Source organism: Patella vulgata, chromosome 2 (assembly GCF_932274485.2).
Source record: "Patella vulgata chromosome 2, xgPatVulg1.2, whole genome shotgun sequence".
NCBI classification, from domain to species: domain Eukaryota; kingdom Metazoa; phylum Mollusca; class Gastropoda; family Patellidae; genus Patella; species Patella vulgata.
This window is the reverse complement of record NC_065880.2, coordinates 50,625,852-50,645,585: the sequence shown is the minus strand read 5'-3', so window position 1 is coordinate 50,645,585 and position 19,734 is coordinate 50,625,852. Positions and strand designations below refer to the sequence as shown.

Genomic DNA, 19,734 nt, shown 5'->3' with positions numbered 1-19,734 from the left:
TTATTTAGACACTTATTATAATAACAAGCCTATTATCAACTCTCTAAAATAATGGATGGCAGAGATTTAAACAGATGAAAATATGATCATCATTTAATGATTTAATTCAACCAGTGGCTGCCAGGCAGGATACGCCCACATTTTGCAAAAGATGGATAGAGAACAAGCTAAAAACAAACATGATTTTTTGTACAATCAGGGGCAATAATCCAGAAAGTTATGGCCTGAAATGTGCAAATATCAAAAGGGACTGAGATCTTTGTGATATAAAGATATGTTTTAAGTTTCATCAAAATCGGATAAAAATTGTGACCTCTAGAGGGTCCACAACCTTCGTATTACACACTTCTACACAATTTGCATACAAAGAGCGTCCATTTTGTCGGGCAGTTTCATTTCGATTTTCCCGAAATACAACTTAACCTTCATTATGGTGGAATGGTGGGGTACTTAAAAGGTTTTTAAAATCGGAAAAAAATTGTGACCTCTAGAGAATCTGCAAGCTAAAAATGCAATTTTTCGAACAATCAGGGGTCATAATCGAGGAAGTTAATTTCGGGTAACCGCAATTATCAAAAGGAACCAAGATCTTAGGATGTAACAGTGATATATTCAAACGTTTTTTTAAATCGGATAAAAATTGTGACCTCTATGGGGTCCACAAGCTAAAAACACGATTTTTCGTACAATCTGGTGCCATAATTCAGGAAGTTATGATCCGATATGCGAGAATATCGGAAGGAATCAAGATCTTTGGGTTATAAACATGTATTTCAAGTTTCATTAAAATTGGATCAAAATTATGACCTCTAGAGGGCCCACAACCTTGATATACCATATTTTTTACACTATTTGCATAGAAGAGGCGGCCATTTTGTGCGGCACAGTTTTGGTCCGATTTTCACGAAATTCGAACTTATTAGGGTGTAACGGTGATATATTCACACGTTTTTTTTTTTAAATCGGACAAAAAATGTGATTTTTCGTACAATCAGGGGCCATAATCCTTGAAGTTACAGTCCGATACATGCCAATATCAAAAGGAACTGAGATCTTAGGGAGATAAACCTATATTTCCCCGTCTTCATTAGCCCAGGTTAGGAGCAGAACAGTAGGATGTTAAACCCCATTTCATTTCATTTAAACCTATATTTCAAGTTTCGTTGAAATCGGATAAAAACGTGATTTTTCGTACAATCAGGGGCCATAACTTAGGAAGTTACGATCCGATATGTGCAAATATTATCTAAAGGAACCAAGATCTTTTGCTTATAAACATGCATTTCAAGTTTCATCAAAATTGGATGAAAATTGTGACCTGTAGAGTGTCCACAAGTTAAAAACATGATTTTTCGTATAATCAGGCTAGGGGCCATAATCCACGAAGTTATGGTCCGATACATGCCAGTGCTACATGCCAATATCGAAAGGAACCGAGATTTTGGGGGCATAGACCTATATTTCAAGTTTCATCAAAATCGGATAAAAATTGTGACCTGTAGAGTGTCCACAAACCAATTGTGGACGTACAGACAGGGGCAACGGCATAATACGTCCACATGGGCGTATAAAAAAAGATTAAATTTCCTATTTCAACATTAGTCCTCCTGTAATTTTATGTCTCTTCAGGGGGACTAAACACAATTTGTAAATGTAGATGGGATTTATGAAATGTTACTTGCAGCCTCTAGTGCAATGAAACACTTTTCATGTGTACACCTTCCAAGTCATGGGCTGAGTGGTACAGGCCTGATTTATTCTACACAATGTTCTTGAATTTTACTCTTTCTAAAATGAATCTACAAGCTTTTTATACACTTTAAATTACATTATGGGAACTGTTGCCTACATCAACTTAAGTCAGTCTTAGAACAAATAGCTACAAGTTCTGATATATGATTATTCAATCCAGGACATCCACATCACTGGACTTATCTGTGACAGGGATATATTATGACAGACTCATGTAGATTCTGGTTAATTCTTTTATGTTGTAAAGGGCTGCGTTATAATTCACTTAGATTCCAGATTGTGTTGTATGTTCTGATGGGCAGTTGTGTTGCTCATTCTATTAAAGGTATATAATGACTGAATGTCAAATATTTTAATTTTAAAATATTAGTTAATATTCACATTTCATTCAACCATGTAGTATAAAATCAAACTAAACGAGAAACAGTGATTATGATTCTGTACTTTTTTTTTTTACCATAGATCTTTTTATAAGATTATTCATCCTCTAAAATGCAAATTCCTATTCTTTTATTTATAAACATTTTAACATACTTGCACAATAAGAGCTACCCAATTTATGTTTTCTAACACATTAATTACAAGTAAACTTAATATTATCACAAGAGACAAAGGGTATAAAATAATTGAATTACTAATACAATAATTAAAAAAAAAAATTATTGTTTAAATCATTTTTACATAAAAATATTATCTATCTGTTTGACTGAATATATCTGATACATAATTATATTGATAAAAGCACAGATAGAGTAAGACACAGTGAGTTAAACTAGGTCAGCCAATAGCTAGCCTGTGTAATGCTAATGTTTGTTTAGACTGAAGTTCAGGTAGTGTTAGTGTATCAACTGATGTTATTGCCTGACTTACTTGACCTACTTCATTTCCTAGCTACACTCTGACTACACTAGAGTTACTCATGTGTAACACTGGTGTTCAGTGACCTTCACCTCTAATTTAAACAGACAAAGCTGGGTGAACAACATGGCTCACAGCAGAACTCAATGGAAACAGCACAAAATCATCTCTCTAGTTAATTGTTTGGTTGATAATCATGAAATATATAAACAAGAGAAAAAGAACCTAAGTTTAGAAGTGTTTTATACTACTATTGCTGAACAATTTAATTGTACTTGTCAACAGTTGAGAGATTTATTGAAGAATTTAGGCAAAGAATATCGACAGGTTTTACAAAATAGAACAAATGTTTCTGCAAGTTCAGTTACAAATGAGGAAACACTGCAATTACGTGACAGTAAAGAGCTTTTCGATGTTTTTAGTAGATACTATACTATTTATTATTCAAAAGGAACAACACACCAGCAAGACTACTTTGTGACACCTACTAAAGTGAAGAGAACATATCATGGTAGGTATATATTCTTAAACTGTATGTAAGCTATAATACTGCTGAAAGATTCAATTTTGACTATATGTGACAAAATACATTAAAGTGGCCCTAAGGGTAAATAAGAGTGTCAAGAAATAAACCAGTTTTAAAGTGAGTCTCTAGCTTAGACTGTAACACTCACTAATAACTGACCCTACACCATATAATGAAGACTTGGCAGAAAAACAAGTGTTATGTAAATGAACTAGTACAATATCACAGCTTTGTTGAGTCAATGGTACAGTAATTGCCATTTTGTCACTGTTCATGTCATCCTTTTGTAATTAAAGTCTCTAACTCAATATCATCCGAAGTCTTCGACATTGAAAACATGAATTATTTGTCTATTTAAATCAACATTGATGTGATCTTGCCGGGAAAAGATGGGTTTCTGATATCCAATATTTAAGATAAAATAAACATTTCACCATTGGTACATGAATCGTATACCATAATGCTTTTCAGCGCCATTTGTAACAAGGGACTTGTGAAGAACGAGGCTAGACATATTCCATAAGTCATGTCAAACGGTGACTCACATTCTTATCTGGAGAGTATGCTCAATAAATACTATCGGTGCAGAATGGAATAACCAGACGCTAGAGGTTGCCATTCGATTAAGACTTCTGGCGCATTTCGCTGAACATAACTGATTTGAAATTAAGAGTAAAAACGAAAAAGACTGAATGTAAATCAGTTTATATACATTCATATCATATTATTATATGCGTTGTGACCCATTTGTGTCAATCTCTAGGTCCCAAATATTAGCGATTTAGCTCCTTTAAATATTTATTACTCCTAACCTCGGCCAAATGTACCTTGGGGTTTTAATAACATTTTTGTTACAAAATTATTCGCGTTTTCTTTATTACATAACCACAAATCAAAATATTGAAACTTAAATGTTTATGTTTATTTTTTGACAACAATTATTCATCTTTTTTAATATCTTGAAATTTCAAGGTGTAGTCTTTTCACTTAGAATTTGAACTGTTCATCTTGAAATTGTACTTTATAAATTAAAACTAAAGAGGATTTTTTCATAATTTATGGTTTATTTCAGATTCGACTCAACCTGATACTAGTGCAAACAGTTCACCTACATTGACCATACATAATTCTCATAATGCTACAGAAAGCAGGCCTGCATCAACAGAATATAGACCCCAACCATATAGGCCTGCATCAAATGTATATAGATCTACAGTAACAGAACAGAGGCCAATGGGAGCCAATAGTCATTCCGGGGAGCAGCCTCAACCTAAACGAAAAAAGAAATCAAATGATGGAAGTCAAGATCCATACATAGATTTGATGAAAGAACAAAATCATTTACTGGCAAACTTGGTTAATGAAATCAGTTTTTTTCGGCAGATTTATTGTGAAGTAAATAGTAAACAACTGTCTACAACAGTTCCTGAAAATAATGTCGAGTCTCCTGACTCTCCTTCTACTATAACTATAAAGATGGAACCACCGGATGATGAATAAACTAAGTATCTATCACAACCATAACGTTAGATATATGTTCAGAATAATATATATTTGTACCAGCTATATTGTTCTTATGCACCAACATAAATAATTGCTGTCTTTACAGTGTAAGGAATAAATATGCAATGATCAATTCAGAATTGCAGACAACACAAAAATTGGGCATGGTTCAGCCCCTGGGGGTTGCCTATGTAACAATATAAATAGATACAACAACCCTATGATAGATCACGCCAAATTGGATCCAAATCTGTTAATAATGGCAACATGTAGATTAATTACAGACAAAGTATTAACAAAAAGTCTGTGTGGCACCGCCAAAGCAGGGCAGATCATGCACCAAAATCAATAGTTGCCGCCCTTAGGGTATAAGGAATAAGTATACCAAGTTCCAAGATAATCCATTAAGAATTGTGGTCTTCAGATGCTAAACACAAAAAATGGGTGTGGCCCGGTCAGGGCATGCACCAAAAACAACAGTTGCCGTCCGTAAGCTATAATGAATACATATGCCCAGGTTCCAAGATGATCCATTCAGATTTGCGGCCCATATTTGATAAACACAAAAATGGGGCATGGCTCTGTCCCTGGGGATTGGGACATGCACCAAAATCAATAGCTGCTTTCCTTCGGCTATAGAATATATGTACAAAGTTCTAAGACGATCCATTAAGAATTGTGGCCTGTAGGCAACAAAAAGGCACACAAAGAAAAAATGAATGTGGACCTATATAAAAGGCTATATATACTCTTCAAAAAAAGTAGGGGATATTCAGAAACAATACCAAACTGCGGAAATGCACTGCTGTTTTTATTAGAGGTAACCAGTGTATGTTAATAACAGGCCAATTGCCTACACATGAACATAAACAGTTCATATGGGCGGCTTATCTGATGGCCCCATTTCACACGCAAAGAGATACACCGTCAAAAGTGAAAATGTACGTTTTTGATTTTTGTCTTAACAATGAGTAATTGCTCCACCAATCCTCAGACATTCAGCAATTCGTCGTGGCATGCGTCCAACCACGATTTGGGGCAGTCTGACCCACTCCTCTTGCAGTGCCACGGCCAATTCTTGTAGTGTTGTCGGTTGACGTTGATGAACATGTCTCCCGATCATATTAAACATAACACACTAAAGCAAAGATACGCTAAACAGTAAATCTTATGCAAGAACCGATAGGAATGCTAACATGGATAGATAAACCAGCACACGGCAGTTTTCATCAACCCTTCCTTGAAGTGTCAAATTTGACAATGAACACCTCCCACGTGTATGGCGCTATTGCGTGTCGCATGTGCAGCTCAGTGGTTCTGTTGGGTCTCAAAGCGTGTCAAGTGTCCATGACTATTTATCATATCACAACCTGCATAGGTATTTGCATTTCAATATCCCCTACTTTTTTTTTGAAGAGTATATATATAAAACTGCTGATTCTAAGAACCATAATGATAAAGGAATCATTTGTTATGTGATGGTTAATACATGTAGTAAAATTATTACATATTTTATTGCTTTTTCAAACAGATGATTATACCCTGTAATAAAGATTCACAGTTGTAAAATTAAAAGATTTTAAATTCCATTTTACTTTCTTAATTTTCTTGTACAGTTTCTTCTGGAAGAGGGTGTTCATTACTTTATCAGTATTTTTTTTTATTTTCAATCACCATTCTATATTTATACAGTGGAGACTGCAGAACAAGGTGTTTCAATTATAACCAGAAATAGGACTAGTAGTCTGAATTTAAAATGCTGGATTCACACAGATTCACTACAATATGTCCTTTTTCTTTTCTATTCCATTCCATTCTGACCTACATGTATTTATTGAGTGTAAATGTAATGGAGACCATAAACCTTACACATTTAAAAGTAGTCATATCAAAATGCATCTAATACATTCTATTGTTACATGCCATCATTTCAGAATGTCTGCCTGCTGCTGAAGAATAACTGTTTCTATCACTGAACAACTCAGCTGCTTTAAGGGTTAAATGACTTTTTGGAGCATCTTTTGAGACGAAATACTGTAAAGAATTTTTCTTTTAGTTATCTAATCAAGGTTCTAGAATAGTTAATTTGATGAAACATGTCCTTTTTTTTAAAAAAATAAGTTGTTGTTTTTTTAAAAGAGGTGATTCATATATTTCAAAAGTACAACCACTACAATAACTTTTTTCAGCTATCAAATATCGATACAAAAAATTCACCAAATTAGTACTGGTCTTATCTACAAATAGTATTCTGTTGTCTGCTTTCTGCTGATTTTAAAATCTTTTCTAATTAAATTGATACTTTGCTCATTTTTTAGATATACCTTATGGAAAAATTGCTCATTTATAAAATGCCTATTCAACACCTTTTAAAAGTCAAATACAAAAAGTTTACTTTATCACAGTTTGTATATATTTTCTCACGGCGGGTTGCATATTTTCTTTACTTCAAGTATATTAGATAATTACTAAAGTCATAAGGCAGAAAACAGTTAACATTCTGAAGCTAAGACATATGTGTAAACAAGATTCTAGTGAAGGTTTTTAAAGGAGCTAAATCACTAATATTTGGGACCTTGAAATTGACACAAATGGGTTGCAACGCATAATTAATATGAATGTATATAATCTGATATACATTCAATTGGTTCTGTTTTCACTTTAATTTGAAATCTGTTATGTTATTACAGCAAGGTAATTCAGACCACGTGACATCAACATGACATATGTAGTCTGTAGTTGGAATTCGTTTATCATACACAATACAATTCATGCCGTGCGAGATCAGTAACTTGCAAGTAAAGCACAAAATATGAATACAAAAAAAATAATATTTTCCAAAATAACAATAACCCCCAAAATTTAATAACCATAGCTACTGTAATGTAAATGGGCTATCAAGGCAAATAAAAAGTACACTGTTACATTTAATTAATATTGAGTATCCATGACAGATTGTAACTGCACCTCAAATGACCAAAACTGCTAATTTAAATTTGATTTGATTAGCAAAAATTTATTAAAACTATTTCGCACTGCTAACCAATTGTCCACAGTTATTTTGTTTCCTGATGTGGTCACCGTTTGACATGACTTGTGGAATATGTCTAATAATAATAATAGTTTTCTATAGTGCTGAACATTCAGTCAGTCTGACTGCTCTGTGATGCTTTACAATGTAGATATAATTATAAAAAAAACATACATACAAATAAACAAAAGAATACAAAGGAATAGTCAAGTGACAATATACAAATGGAAAGAGAAGCATTTAAATTATAGTTCAAAAGTTTGGGTAAAAAACAGGGTTTTCAGACGTCGTTTAAATATAGCCATGTTTGGATTTTTTGGACTCCCAGAGGCAATTTGTTCCATTCTTTTGGTGCTGCGTATGCAAAAGCTCTCACCAAATTTTGACTTCTGTACTGGACATACAAGTTGTTTTTTATGAGATGAACGTAACTAACGCGAAGGTACATATTGTTTAATTAAATCGGATAAATAGGATGGTGCCAAAGGATCGTTTTAAACAGTTGAAAGAGATAGCCAATTTAACTGTTTTAGAACAGGCTTAATATGGTCAGATGGTTTGGTGAGAGATGCAATTTGATCTGCTTTATTCTGGATTTTCTGTAGCTGACTTTGAGTTACAAAAGGAGCTGAAATGCATTATGGTACACGATTCATGTCCCAATGGTACATTTTGTCTTAAATATTGGATAACAGAAGCCCATACTTCATGTTTTCAATGTTGAAACTTTAAGTTGCAATCCATAATCATTCATTATATTGGAAAATATATTATAAGATATGCAAAAAGATTTCTGCTGACTTTATAATTTTATACAACCACATTTTCATTTGGACGAATAGTCTTCGCCCCTGTCCACCCGCTCTGGTCTACAGGTCACAATTTTTATCCGATATTGACGAAACTCAAAATATAGGTTAATTCCCAAAGATGTCGGTGCCTTTCGATGTAGACATGTATCGGACCTTAACTTCATGGATTATGGCCCCTGATTGTACAAGAAATCATGTTTTAAGCTTGTGGAGACTCTAAGGTCACAATTTCTATCCAATTTTGATGTTCAGCTTGTTCTCTGTCCATCTCTTGCAAAATGTAGACATATCTTGCATGGCAACTGCTTGTTGTAATTTTTTCAATGATTTGTTTACAAGTCTAAGTCAATGATGAAGTGCTAATAAGATCATTTATTTCTGAAAAACAAATCTTATATGCCAATAAATTAAAGACAGCTCAAACTAAGGATTTTATATGTGCAAGGGACATAACTCTATTTAATAAAACTTTCCCTAATCTATTCTCCGGATGGTTTCCATATTCAAATCTGACCAAATTTCTTTGCAGAAATCGGCTTTTACTCCAATAATGTAAATACCTTTACCACACTATGTTAGGGTGACCCACCATAAATAAATATCTCCATATATCTCCATATATCTCGACAATTACGCCACAATATTTATATATATGCCAAGCCTCAATTCAGTTTCACACAATTATAGTCACTAAATAAACGATCATGTTGTACTTAATAAGCTATGACCATTAATCATCTATAAATAATAGACTGAAAACTGGTTCCAAGTGTCGTCCATAACATCCAGACACTTTTGAGTAAAAGATAGGTTACGTGCCCTTGTTTTGAAATTTGTCTCGCTTAACCAGTCTATCGACCATTCCACGTCTGATTGACAGGTCGGGATAATCAAGACTACTTTTTTACGAAACATAACAGAAAGCTAGAACAAGAAATTGAATTTAGAAATAAGCGCGTTAGGTAGCTCAACAATCGTTTTAAGAACCTTGTTAAAGTAAAATGAAACTACTGCTAGTATCATGTTCCTGTCTAACCCGAGTGATTCAGAGATATTATTTGTACTAAACCAAAAGATGCCGCTCTTAACGGTACAGTTAATGATAAAGCGATTTAAAAAATGAAACGAACGTAATTTCTAAATCTGCTGTAATAACCAAGAAGCTTAATTTCACTGCTATTCAAAATCGTCAACAATAAATTTTTTACGGCTGTAATAGTTGATAGATTTGTAGAGAATTGCACGTGCCATGGCTATTTATAGTATCATACTGTCAGAAAGTTGGTCTCGGCACGGCGAATGTGCACGCTTCAGTGGTAGTCTCGAACTATCAGTGGTGGACTTTATTTCTGTAGAGTACATGGGTCACCCTAACTATGTCAAAGAAAAAAACAAATTATACAATTTTTGAATTTTGTGGTTACACAAACATGATTTATTTAATTATGTATCAAAATGATGAAATATTATTTTTGGAAAAGCTATCTCAAAATAAATTGTTTTATTTGATGTCTTTCACTTAAAAATTAAGATCATTGAACCAAAATGTTTTAATCTTTCTGGAATACTTGATACAACTTCTCACAGTCATGTGGCAAGTTCATTTAGTCCTTTAACAGGATACAATAATTTGATGTGTTCATTTATTTTGCAATGCAAGCTACTATACCTATTCACAGTAATAATCAAAACAATGTAGGTAAGTGTCATAACGCTAGAAGAATTATTAACCGAAACTGATGAAATTCCAAAGCTGTATTCATTTCATTTATCTGAACAATGCATATATAAGCAGATCAGATGATAACATAAGCTATATCACGTTACAAGAGTGTCCACAAGATTTTGTCAAACAAACCAACAGTGAGGCTGATGTCCCCCGCTGAAATCCCAAAATAAATAGATGACAAATATTAATTAATCGCACATTTATTTTTTTCAAAAGTATCAAACAATCAAACTGATTATCAACTATACACTAAGTTTCATCACTCTCTATCACATAGAATCAAACTTATCTTGTCCCAAAGCATCGACCAATAAAATTTCTTTAGCTCGAAATGTTAATCATTGAATTCAGTCAAGACATTCACCTAATGAACATCTACATCAAGTATAAACATTCTACTTTAATTAAACGCAGAGTTATTGAGTTCCAAAGTCTCGACCAATGAAATTGCTTATCGCTTCGCTTACCCCCCCGAGCAGAAAATGCTCATAATCGAACTTAGTCAAGGCATTGATGTAATAAAACTATACTCCAAATTTCATCACCATCACTTAATTAGAACTAAAGTTATGTCCCAAAGCATCAACCAATCAAACTTCATATCTCTGCCTACCCAAAGCAGAAAATGCTCATCTTCCAACTCCATCAAGGCATTGACCTAATAAATAGCTACGCCAAGTTTGAACTTTATATCTCAATTAGAAGGAGAGTTATTGTTTTCCAAAGTCTGGGCCAATCAAATTGCTTATCGCTCTGCTTACCATGAGCAGAAAATGCTCATTATCAAACTTAGTCAAGCTATTGATATAAAGAAACTATACACCAAGTTTCATCATTCTCACTTAAAGATACATTATGGGAGATTAGATATAGAGAGCTGGCAGTTCTCACTATAATAGTTAAAAACTATGAACCAGAGTATTGATATAATGAAACTAAACACCAAGTTTCATCACTCTCACTTAAAGATACATTATGGGAGATTAGATAGAGAGCTGGCAGTTGATCCACTATGAACCGAGATTTTAGCGATTGACTTTTCGGCCTAGCCTTGATAATCATAACTGAAGTCAGTAGGATAAAAAAATGTAGTCGCGATTATCCATTTCATGATTTAATTATGAATGGAAGCGGAAAAGCAAATCGGAACTTAATCCAATAAACATCGCAGCCTAGCGATGCCACTGAGGGTTGATTATGGTCTGGATAAGTTAATTGATGTCTAATTAATAATTTATATAACATTTCAGGACTAAAGAAAGACCTGCAATAGGAAGATTTAGCTCTTGCATAATGTATGTTTAATTAGAACTAAAGTTATTGTTTCTCTCTCTCTCTCATCAACAAATCATATGATTGTAGTCAAAATGATCAAAAGGGATTCACGATAAATGATTTTAGTTCACTACAGGCCCAAAAAATATAAATGGAAATTGCTATTATATATTATATATCATATCACCATTAGGGCTGGCGAAAAATATCGATATTGTCGGTAAGCGTTTTGAAAATCGATTATCAATACAGTTTTAAAATAACGATTATCGCGCAATTATAGGTACTTCACTTGTAAGAAGACGTCCATAAAAATAATCCTTATCACTGTATTCTTTGCAACGCTTGCTTGGGCCTAGAACTGTAATTAAACACAATAGTCATAATAAAACACACGTTTTGTTTTTTCACGCGAGACGCCACCGGTGAGTAATGTTGGCCGCTTATGTCATGATGAGAGCCAATGGTTTCACGTAACATTCAGTTGTGCCCCTTATTTTGACTCTCCATTTCTTTCGTCTTGTCTGTTTCTAAGTCAAACACATACTTTCCCTTTATTAGTTTATCAAGAAATTTGCGAAGAAATGTCTGAAGAGGAAATAAGCAACAATGATATGGCAAGCGGTGGCGGTTCTGACTTCCAAACGAAGTTGATCGAGTTTCTTTCTACACCTTGGTTTTGCTATGGAATGCTATTATTCTATTGTCAAATGTCAAATAAATGAAAAAAATTCTACATGTATACAGAATCATATCACAACATAAACTTGCATATAATTCGTTATTCATGTACAAATTATGATTGTTTTCAAACCAATAGTAAGTCAAAGTAATATTTGCCAATATGATCGATTATTGACCTGTAGAATGTCCACAAACAAATTCTGGACCGACGGACGTCTGGACGGACAGGGGCGATGACAATATATGTCAACATGAAAATGTGGGCATATAAAAATGCAAATATTTATGTCATCTTATAAAGTATTATGGAGGCTTTTTTTATATCAACATGATTTCAACTGGTCTATACACGACCTGTCACAAAGTACCTCACAAGATGGAGAAATGAAATGTCAAGAATGAATGGAATTGGTACTGGCGATTAACTTAAAAGCCATAATACTAATAATACTAAAATAAATTAATTAACCGGTTGCAGTTGGGTTTTTAAAGACCAATTAGGTGGTTCAGACATCCTTAGTTACTAGTATTAATTTGGTTACTAAGCTTACATGTAACATGGAAGATTTGGGACAAGAAATTTGTGATAAAATTGTTACATGTAGTTTTGGTGACGGGCAAATTTAAGAATGCAAGTATAGATGCATTAATGTCTAAAATCTTACCGGATATCAGCTCTAGACTTTAGAAGAGTCCACAAGATTTTTCAAAGTGGTTTAAGGCTATAACTCAGATAGCAATTATTGGAAATCATTGAACAAACTTCTTTATCTCCTGAACATAAGAACTGTGTACAAATTTCAAGTCAATCGTTTACAACTTTAGCCTCTAGTGCATCAACAAGCAATTAATATCTGGGTGTATAAAAATGCAGATGGGTAAAATAATGTGTTTCATAATCTTGGGGTTACGATTATAATCATGCTAATTTATTGTAAAATAAAATAGTTAAATACCTCAATTATACAGACATCCGGTATAACTTGACTTTGATCAACAGGTCGTTTAGATACTCTCTCAACCCATTCTTGTATACTATCTGTTATATGAGGTACAACTGTAAAAAGAAAACATACACATACATTAATCAAAATCCCACTAATTGTTATAAAAATATATTTGAAAGTAGGGACAAAGTGGGAAAGTATAAGGAGAATGCAATTTGCTTCTATTTTTTTATTTTTTAACTTTTTATCAAATACAAGAATTCAAGCTTTTCAATAAATGTTATTTAATATTTATTGTAAATGTGAAAAAGCAGTAAAAAGGTTGAAAAGAGCTGATCACAGAAGATTTTCATCTGAGTATTCTGTACACACAAAAATAAGACTAGTGGATACTTAGCCCCCCCCCCCACCTCAAATAGCATTACCAAAGCTGTAGTGTTGCAGGCATAGTAACAGACACCTTGTATCACAGCTATATTACATTGGATTACAACCTCAAGATGAATTGTTACTTTTTCAAATCCATGTTATTTTAAAGGGCTAATCCCGGTAATCTTTTGGAGAATAAAACTGCTTAATTTTGTGTTAAAATCCCTTAAAATCCACAACCTAAGGGCAGAGCAACTAACTCAGTATTTGTGACACGTTTTCAAAAAACTTAAACCCGTCGGTCATCATCTGGAAATGGAGATCTGTGTCCCCAGCTGTATTATGGGTGTCTGGATAAAACCAGACATTTTTTAAATAAAAATAATATGTAGGTGAAATTTACTTTTCGTTATAAAGTACAGCACATGGGTCATTCACTGTATAGACCCCTCAAGGAACGTGAATCGATTATTAGGTCACAACGAAAAAATTGACCCGAAATCTTAAAAGGGTTACGTGTCTGGATAAGCAGTTTTGACATTCACGTCCAAACGACTCAATATTTTGAGCTGAAACTTTGAGACAAGGTAAATACACCATGCCCAGGGCTTGCCACTTGCGCGAGTGAGGCGAGTACATGTATTTACTCACGCAGAATGATGTGCGTGAGTAGCCATTTAAATTTCATGTGCCTAATGGCAATTTTAATGCTCTTGTCACTTCGGTGGAAGCGGACGTTGAATAAAGCTATTTCACACACAATGGCAATGCATGCTCTTTTATTTATCCAAACGAATTCTGTAAATCGTCTTCCCATGACAAGAACGTTGCGAGGGAAACTGGGTTTCCCTTTGCCATCGTTGGCGTGCTGAGGGGATTCGGGTAAAGCTTAGAAAGGTAAAAGAACAGGCAAAACAATTTCAATCCCATCAATTTGCAGAAAAGATGCGGGATCGAAAGAATTGCTATAGAAACGACAACATCCGCTCAATTTTTGATTATTCTGACACGGCAAAGGACATCCCCTTAAAAACTGCCTGGCAGTACGCGTCTCAAAGTATTTTTAGTAACAACAGGTGGCACTGGAAACACACGCCGCGTGCGCAATAGTGCATCAATATGAAGGCATACAAATTGTTTACGGCTTTTTTATTACGATATTCCATTATTTCTGATTAAATTATTTTTATATTTGCGCGAGTAATTAGTCACTCACGTAAATTTGGTTTTACGCGAGCGTAGCGTGCGCGCGAGTAATTACTCGCGTCTCGTGGCAAGCCCTGATGCCTCTATATTTTGGCGCTTAAATTTCATACATACTCGGACTTTTATTTTTTAGACTTCGTTCAAATCGGGATAGTCCCTTTAATCAAAAGTATTTAATCATGGAATTACAAGTAAATAAATTTAGCTTACCTTGTACTGTTTTACCAAGATAATCGCCTCTTCTTTCTTTATTAATAACACTCTGATAGATTTTACCTGTTGTAATATTGTTGTCTCTGTGTAGGGTTATGTCTAAAAATCTTTCATAATTGCCTAGATCTAGATCAACTTCACCTCCATCAGCTAATACAAATACTTCACCTACAACACACAAAATAAATCTTTCAATTAGTTTCAATATTATCACATTTTCCATTGAATATGTACAGTATTCTAGTTATCCCATAGGCAATCGCCAACTTTTATTGTGAAATTCAGGCAATTTTATTCCAAATTAATAGTTGATTATGTAAAGACTGACCTCCGTGATGTGCACACATTTAAAGCGTGATATAATTTACCAAGTGATAATAAAAACGCAGATCTTTTCATTTTACATGTACATGTAGACGAATCATATTTTATGGATGGTCGATTGAATCTTGGCTAATCCACGGTTTTTGTCCTGCTAAATGCAAATGCAGTGCCAGTTAAATTAAACCTAGATCCATCATAGATAAAGCCAGTGTTGAGATGTAATCGATTTTTTGTTCCATTCAACACAGATAAGCCAAAACTGAATCCAAAACTAGTAAACTAGCCTATTTTTCCTTAATCTTTCATTAACTTCAATTATGTTAATGCAAAACAATCTTAAATCTTACCATGTTCATAAGGAGAAAATGTTCCAGCATCGATATTAATATAGGGATCTATTTTTATAGATGTGACAGCTATCCCAGATGATTTTAATATAGTTCCAATACTACTAGCTATAACACCTTTGCCAACGCCACTTATGACACCTCCAGTAACCAATATATATTTCATGGCTGCTCTTAATGACCACGTCAGTTTCATAAGCTGAAAAATACCAAACTAAATTTTTTATACTTCAGCGCAGCTGATGATATAACAGCAGGATATAATTATAATAATAATCATTAAGCTATAGATTTTGTCTATATTATTATTTTATAACCTATCAAAAATGTTTGGTATGCGATAAGCTTTTAGCTTATTCAACTAATAACCAAAATGTATTTCAGCAATGTATTTAACCGACACACTGATACAGGCAACGGAGTCACTGCAATACTACTAATAACCTTAAAAAAGCAGGGTTAAATAATAAAACATGTCAGTTGACTTTACAAATTCACAGGAGTATTATTCATGTACTGGTACAATAGTTCTATCAAAAGTAAAATGCAAAGCAATGGAGGCAACATTACCCTGTCAAAAATACTAACTGGCACTGGTAATGGTAAACAATTACATCAGTCAGGGCTAACAAACATGGTACTTTTGGCCATAACCCCCCAAAACAAATATAATATTGAATCTGGTTGTGATTCTTTTAGTCTCATTCTATTACAACATATCACATCACAATACATTATACATTCAACTGAACTATGCAATCACAACAAGGTACTGTTAAGAAAATTTGATTCCAGTACTAAACTAGTTACAGTACCGTATTTGAAATTGTTTTTGTCAAGTGAAGTCTAATTATAAACTTCAAAGAACCGTCCATAGCACTGTCATTGCTACTGGGTCATCTTTAGTAACTTTCTCCTTAAAGATACATTATGGGAGATAAGATAAAGAGATGGCAGTTCTCGCTATGATAGTTAAAAACTAGATAGTGTAAAGGTAATTTGCTGAAAATTTCAGTCAAATTGATCCACTATGAGCCGAGAAAGAAGCGGGTGAAATTTTTGCATAGTCTCGGTCATCATTACTAAAATCATTAATATAAACAGCATAGTCTCGATTATCCACTTTTTCTGATTTAATTATCAACGGCAGTTAGCGGCTTATAGGAATCTAATCCAGCCAACATCGAAGGCTAGCCTTGACATCGAGAGTTTATTATGGTCTGGATAAGTTAATTCATGTCTAATTGATAATTTAGATAACATTTCAGGCCTAAAGAAAGACTTGTAATAAGCAGATTTTGCTCTTGCATAATGCATGTTTAAAATCAAGGGAAGTGACATATGTATTAAAATGATCAACAGTTACAGGCTAGAGCACAAGAAAATTAATAATCAGTCACAAAGGCATTGTTATGGTGTTGTCCATGGATACTTTTACAAAATAAACCACCCACACTGCGTCTTGTATAATGGCCATGTCCTATTGAATTATGATTAAAGTCAACTATAGGCATAGAACATATCAGTTGTCATCCCTGACATCACAGATAAGCTTATGCTTTTATTTTAATTATTTTGCATTCCAGTGCATTATTTCTTATATCTTTCATTCATTTTCCAAGTGCTGAATGTAGTGTTACCAGATCATTCATAGAAGAAACCGGGACATTTTGTTATTAAGATCAGGTAAAAGCAAAGTTGTGCCCGGAGTGCCCGATAAATTGAACGCAAAGTTGCGAATTTACTAGGGGGTAAGCCTACACATGTTTTGATGATCTCTTTGAAAACTACAAATAAAAGTACAAATACGTTATGTTTACATTTAACAGAAAGGTCCAAATTGACCGACAAGCAAAGAACCAATTACACTGTTCTTTGATTTGTGACCCTTCTTGAAGATCAAAAATATATGCGTTTTTTGTTGTTATTTTCAGTTGAAAAACACCGGATTAAAAACCGGAACGGGATGGCAAAGAGGACCCCAAAACTGGGACGTATGATAATCCTAGACCTTTGGCATAAGTGCTCAAGAATTGTGTGATAGTAAATAGCCTACTTATAGTTCTGAATCTGAACCTGTACGTCGAAAGAGCCTGTTACAGCATGTACGCGACAGGGGAGTGAGTGCATGAGGTTCTTGATAGAGCTGATTTAAAGCTCTCTTTTTATGGAGCGCGCACTATACTATCATCCATTCGGTAAGAATGAGTGTCTATAAAGTTTAGTATTACATGCCACTGTTTTAAAATATTTGGAATTGTTTGTTACATGATTTTCTACTATATTTTTTACTACAAAGTCAGAATTTGGTTTGGCTTTAATTCGGCGTTTGGGTTTGAAGAAAAAAGTGAGACGCCAGACGGATCATCTTCCGTCTGTCTTGTAGTGATGGTAGGTCTACTGTCTGAACCGTGGTAAATTATAAACGGATTTCTTTGATTATGAACAAACTACTCTACTGTGTTTATTATCAACTTACCTGTGTGTTTGAAATTACCTCCGGTTATATAAAATCCATTGTACAACTATATATCCAAGCGAATAAAAAAGTTCTCTCTTGTAAAATTGAACTCATCACCGAGAAATACCAAAATGGAAGCTAATTACGTCACTTATCGGGATAGATCATTTCGTATAAGGGGGTCAAAGCAAGGCTTGCCTATCGTAACGGTGTGTGGCTCTTTTACGGCAATTCAAATTTTGTGTATGAATAAGCTATTGCTCTCAGACCCAGTAATGAGTTTGGGCGTTTACAAACATAAATACGCCCGTAGTCCGGTATTTTGTTTCCGTCTTGTATTAATTATTTGGTTTTAGAGAGTTCGGTGGGATTATTTCTTTTGAACTGCATTTGTTTTACTGACCTTGAATCTCACCCTTGAATATTTTTAATATTTCCTGATGAACTTTAGCAGTCTTGTCAATTAACCTCAGCAATCTGCTGTAGCTGAGGTAAATGCCGATGTATATTACATTTGCCACGGCAAAATTAATAGCCGAGGCCATTGAATCATTGAATAGGTTTATTTTTATATAAATACTAATACCAAAAACTATTATCAACAATTAATCATACCGCACATCGCTTTAATTATCGGCAGAAAGTTCCATGTCTTTCTATTTCTCTCTAAATATTATTTCCGGTGTGCACAAACTGTTCAGAATTTTATAATCGTGCTTGATCGGTAACACAATTATTTTGTAAATTCCAGGCTTCGTTTTGAAATTCACAAGGCAATGTATCCATACGATTATATACAGGGGTGATAAACAATATTATATTTACGAGTATTCGCATAATCGGTGATATAAAAATTTAGTAGACTGACAATCAATTGTTTCCAAATCAATGTCTATCTTCAGTTGCTATTTTGTTGCCCAAACTCAAACGGTCGAAAAGGTTGTACGCTGTTTTGATTACAACACACGTGATTGTCAAGATTTGTCAACCTGTACCCCCTTCAACATATTATGATGGTTTAGCTCATCACGTAACATGTGTAATGTTGTGATGGACACTGTAGAAAATACAAGCAAAAACATTGACTTTTCAAGAGAGAACTTTTGTTTTGGTTGGGATATTTAATTGTGCAGTGGATTTTATTCAACCGGAGGTGATTTCAAACACATAGGCAAGTTTTTAATAACAATTATACAGTAGTTTGTTCAAAACGAAGAAATCCGTTTATAATTTACCATGTGGTAACCACCATGGTTCAGACAGTAAGTCCTTCAACATCCTTGTGACTACAGATTACAGAACTAATAGACAAATAGTACCGTAATACTATAACAGGCTACCCTGACTTAAATGTCTGAAACAATAAAGCCTAATCTGAGGAAAAAAAATCTGATACTTCCTAATCCTTGGACCTTGCCCGTTTGTGCTGTTTGTCAACACAACACTCAACAGGGAAAGCACGTGTTTACAATTACAAACAATGTTCTTTCACTTATAATAGTACGTTACATGCCCGCACAATATGACCTTAATTTATCTTAGAAAAAAAATGCATTTCGAATATTGTGATGTAGAATTATCAAACGATGCGGTCCGATGACCTGTACATTTTTCCAGTTATTCGTACGTACAGATAAGACTATCAATTATTTCAGAATACTGCCGCCACTTTTTTTTTCTTTTTCCTCCAGTCTCTC

General features: G+C 34.0%; 1 protein-coding gene and 1 long non-coding RNA gene across 3 annotated transcripts in view; one reads left to right on the top strand and one right to left on the bottom strand.

The window, feature by feature from the left end:
* Window positions 1–19,734, bottom strand: part of LOC126811971 (CTP synthase 1) — a 37,056-nt gene extending 17,322 nt beyond the window's left edge. For both annotated transcript variants that reach the window (XM_050538066.2, XM_050538067.2), the window contains exons 1-4: window positions 19,669–19,734; window positions 15,577–15,775; window positions 14,903–15,073; window positions 13,127–13,227 (exon numbers count right to left, since the gene is read on the bottom strand). In XM_050538066.2, coding sequence (XP_050394023.1) covers window positions 13,127–13,227; window positions 14,903–15,073; window positions 15,577–15,772 — 468 coding nt within the window. In that variant the 5' untranslated portion in view covers window positions 15,773–15,775; window positions 19,669–19,734. The remainder of the gene's footprint in view (window positions 1–13,126; window positions 13,228–14,902; window positions 15,074–15,576; window positions 15,776–19,668) is intronic.
* On the top strand, window positions 2,517–6,228 carry LOC126811982 (uncharacterized). The gene is made up of 2 exons (XR_007675796.2): window positions 2,517–3,121; window positions 4,209–6,228. It is a non-coding gene; the product is annotated as an uncharacterized LOC126811982 (long non-coding RNA).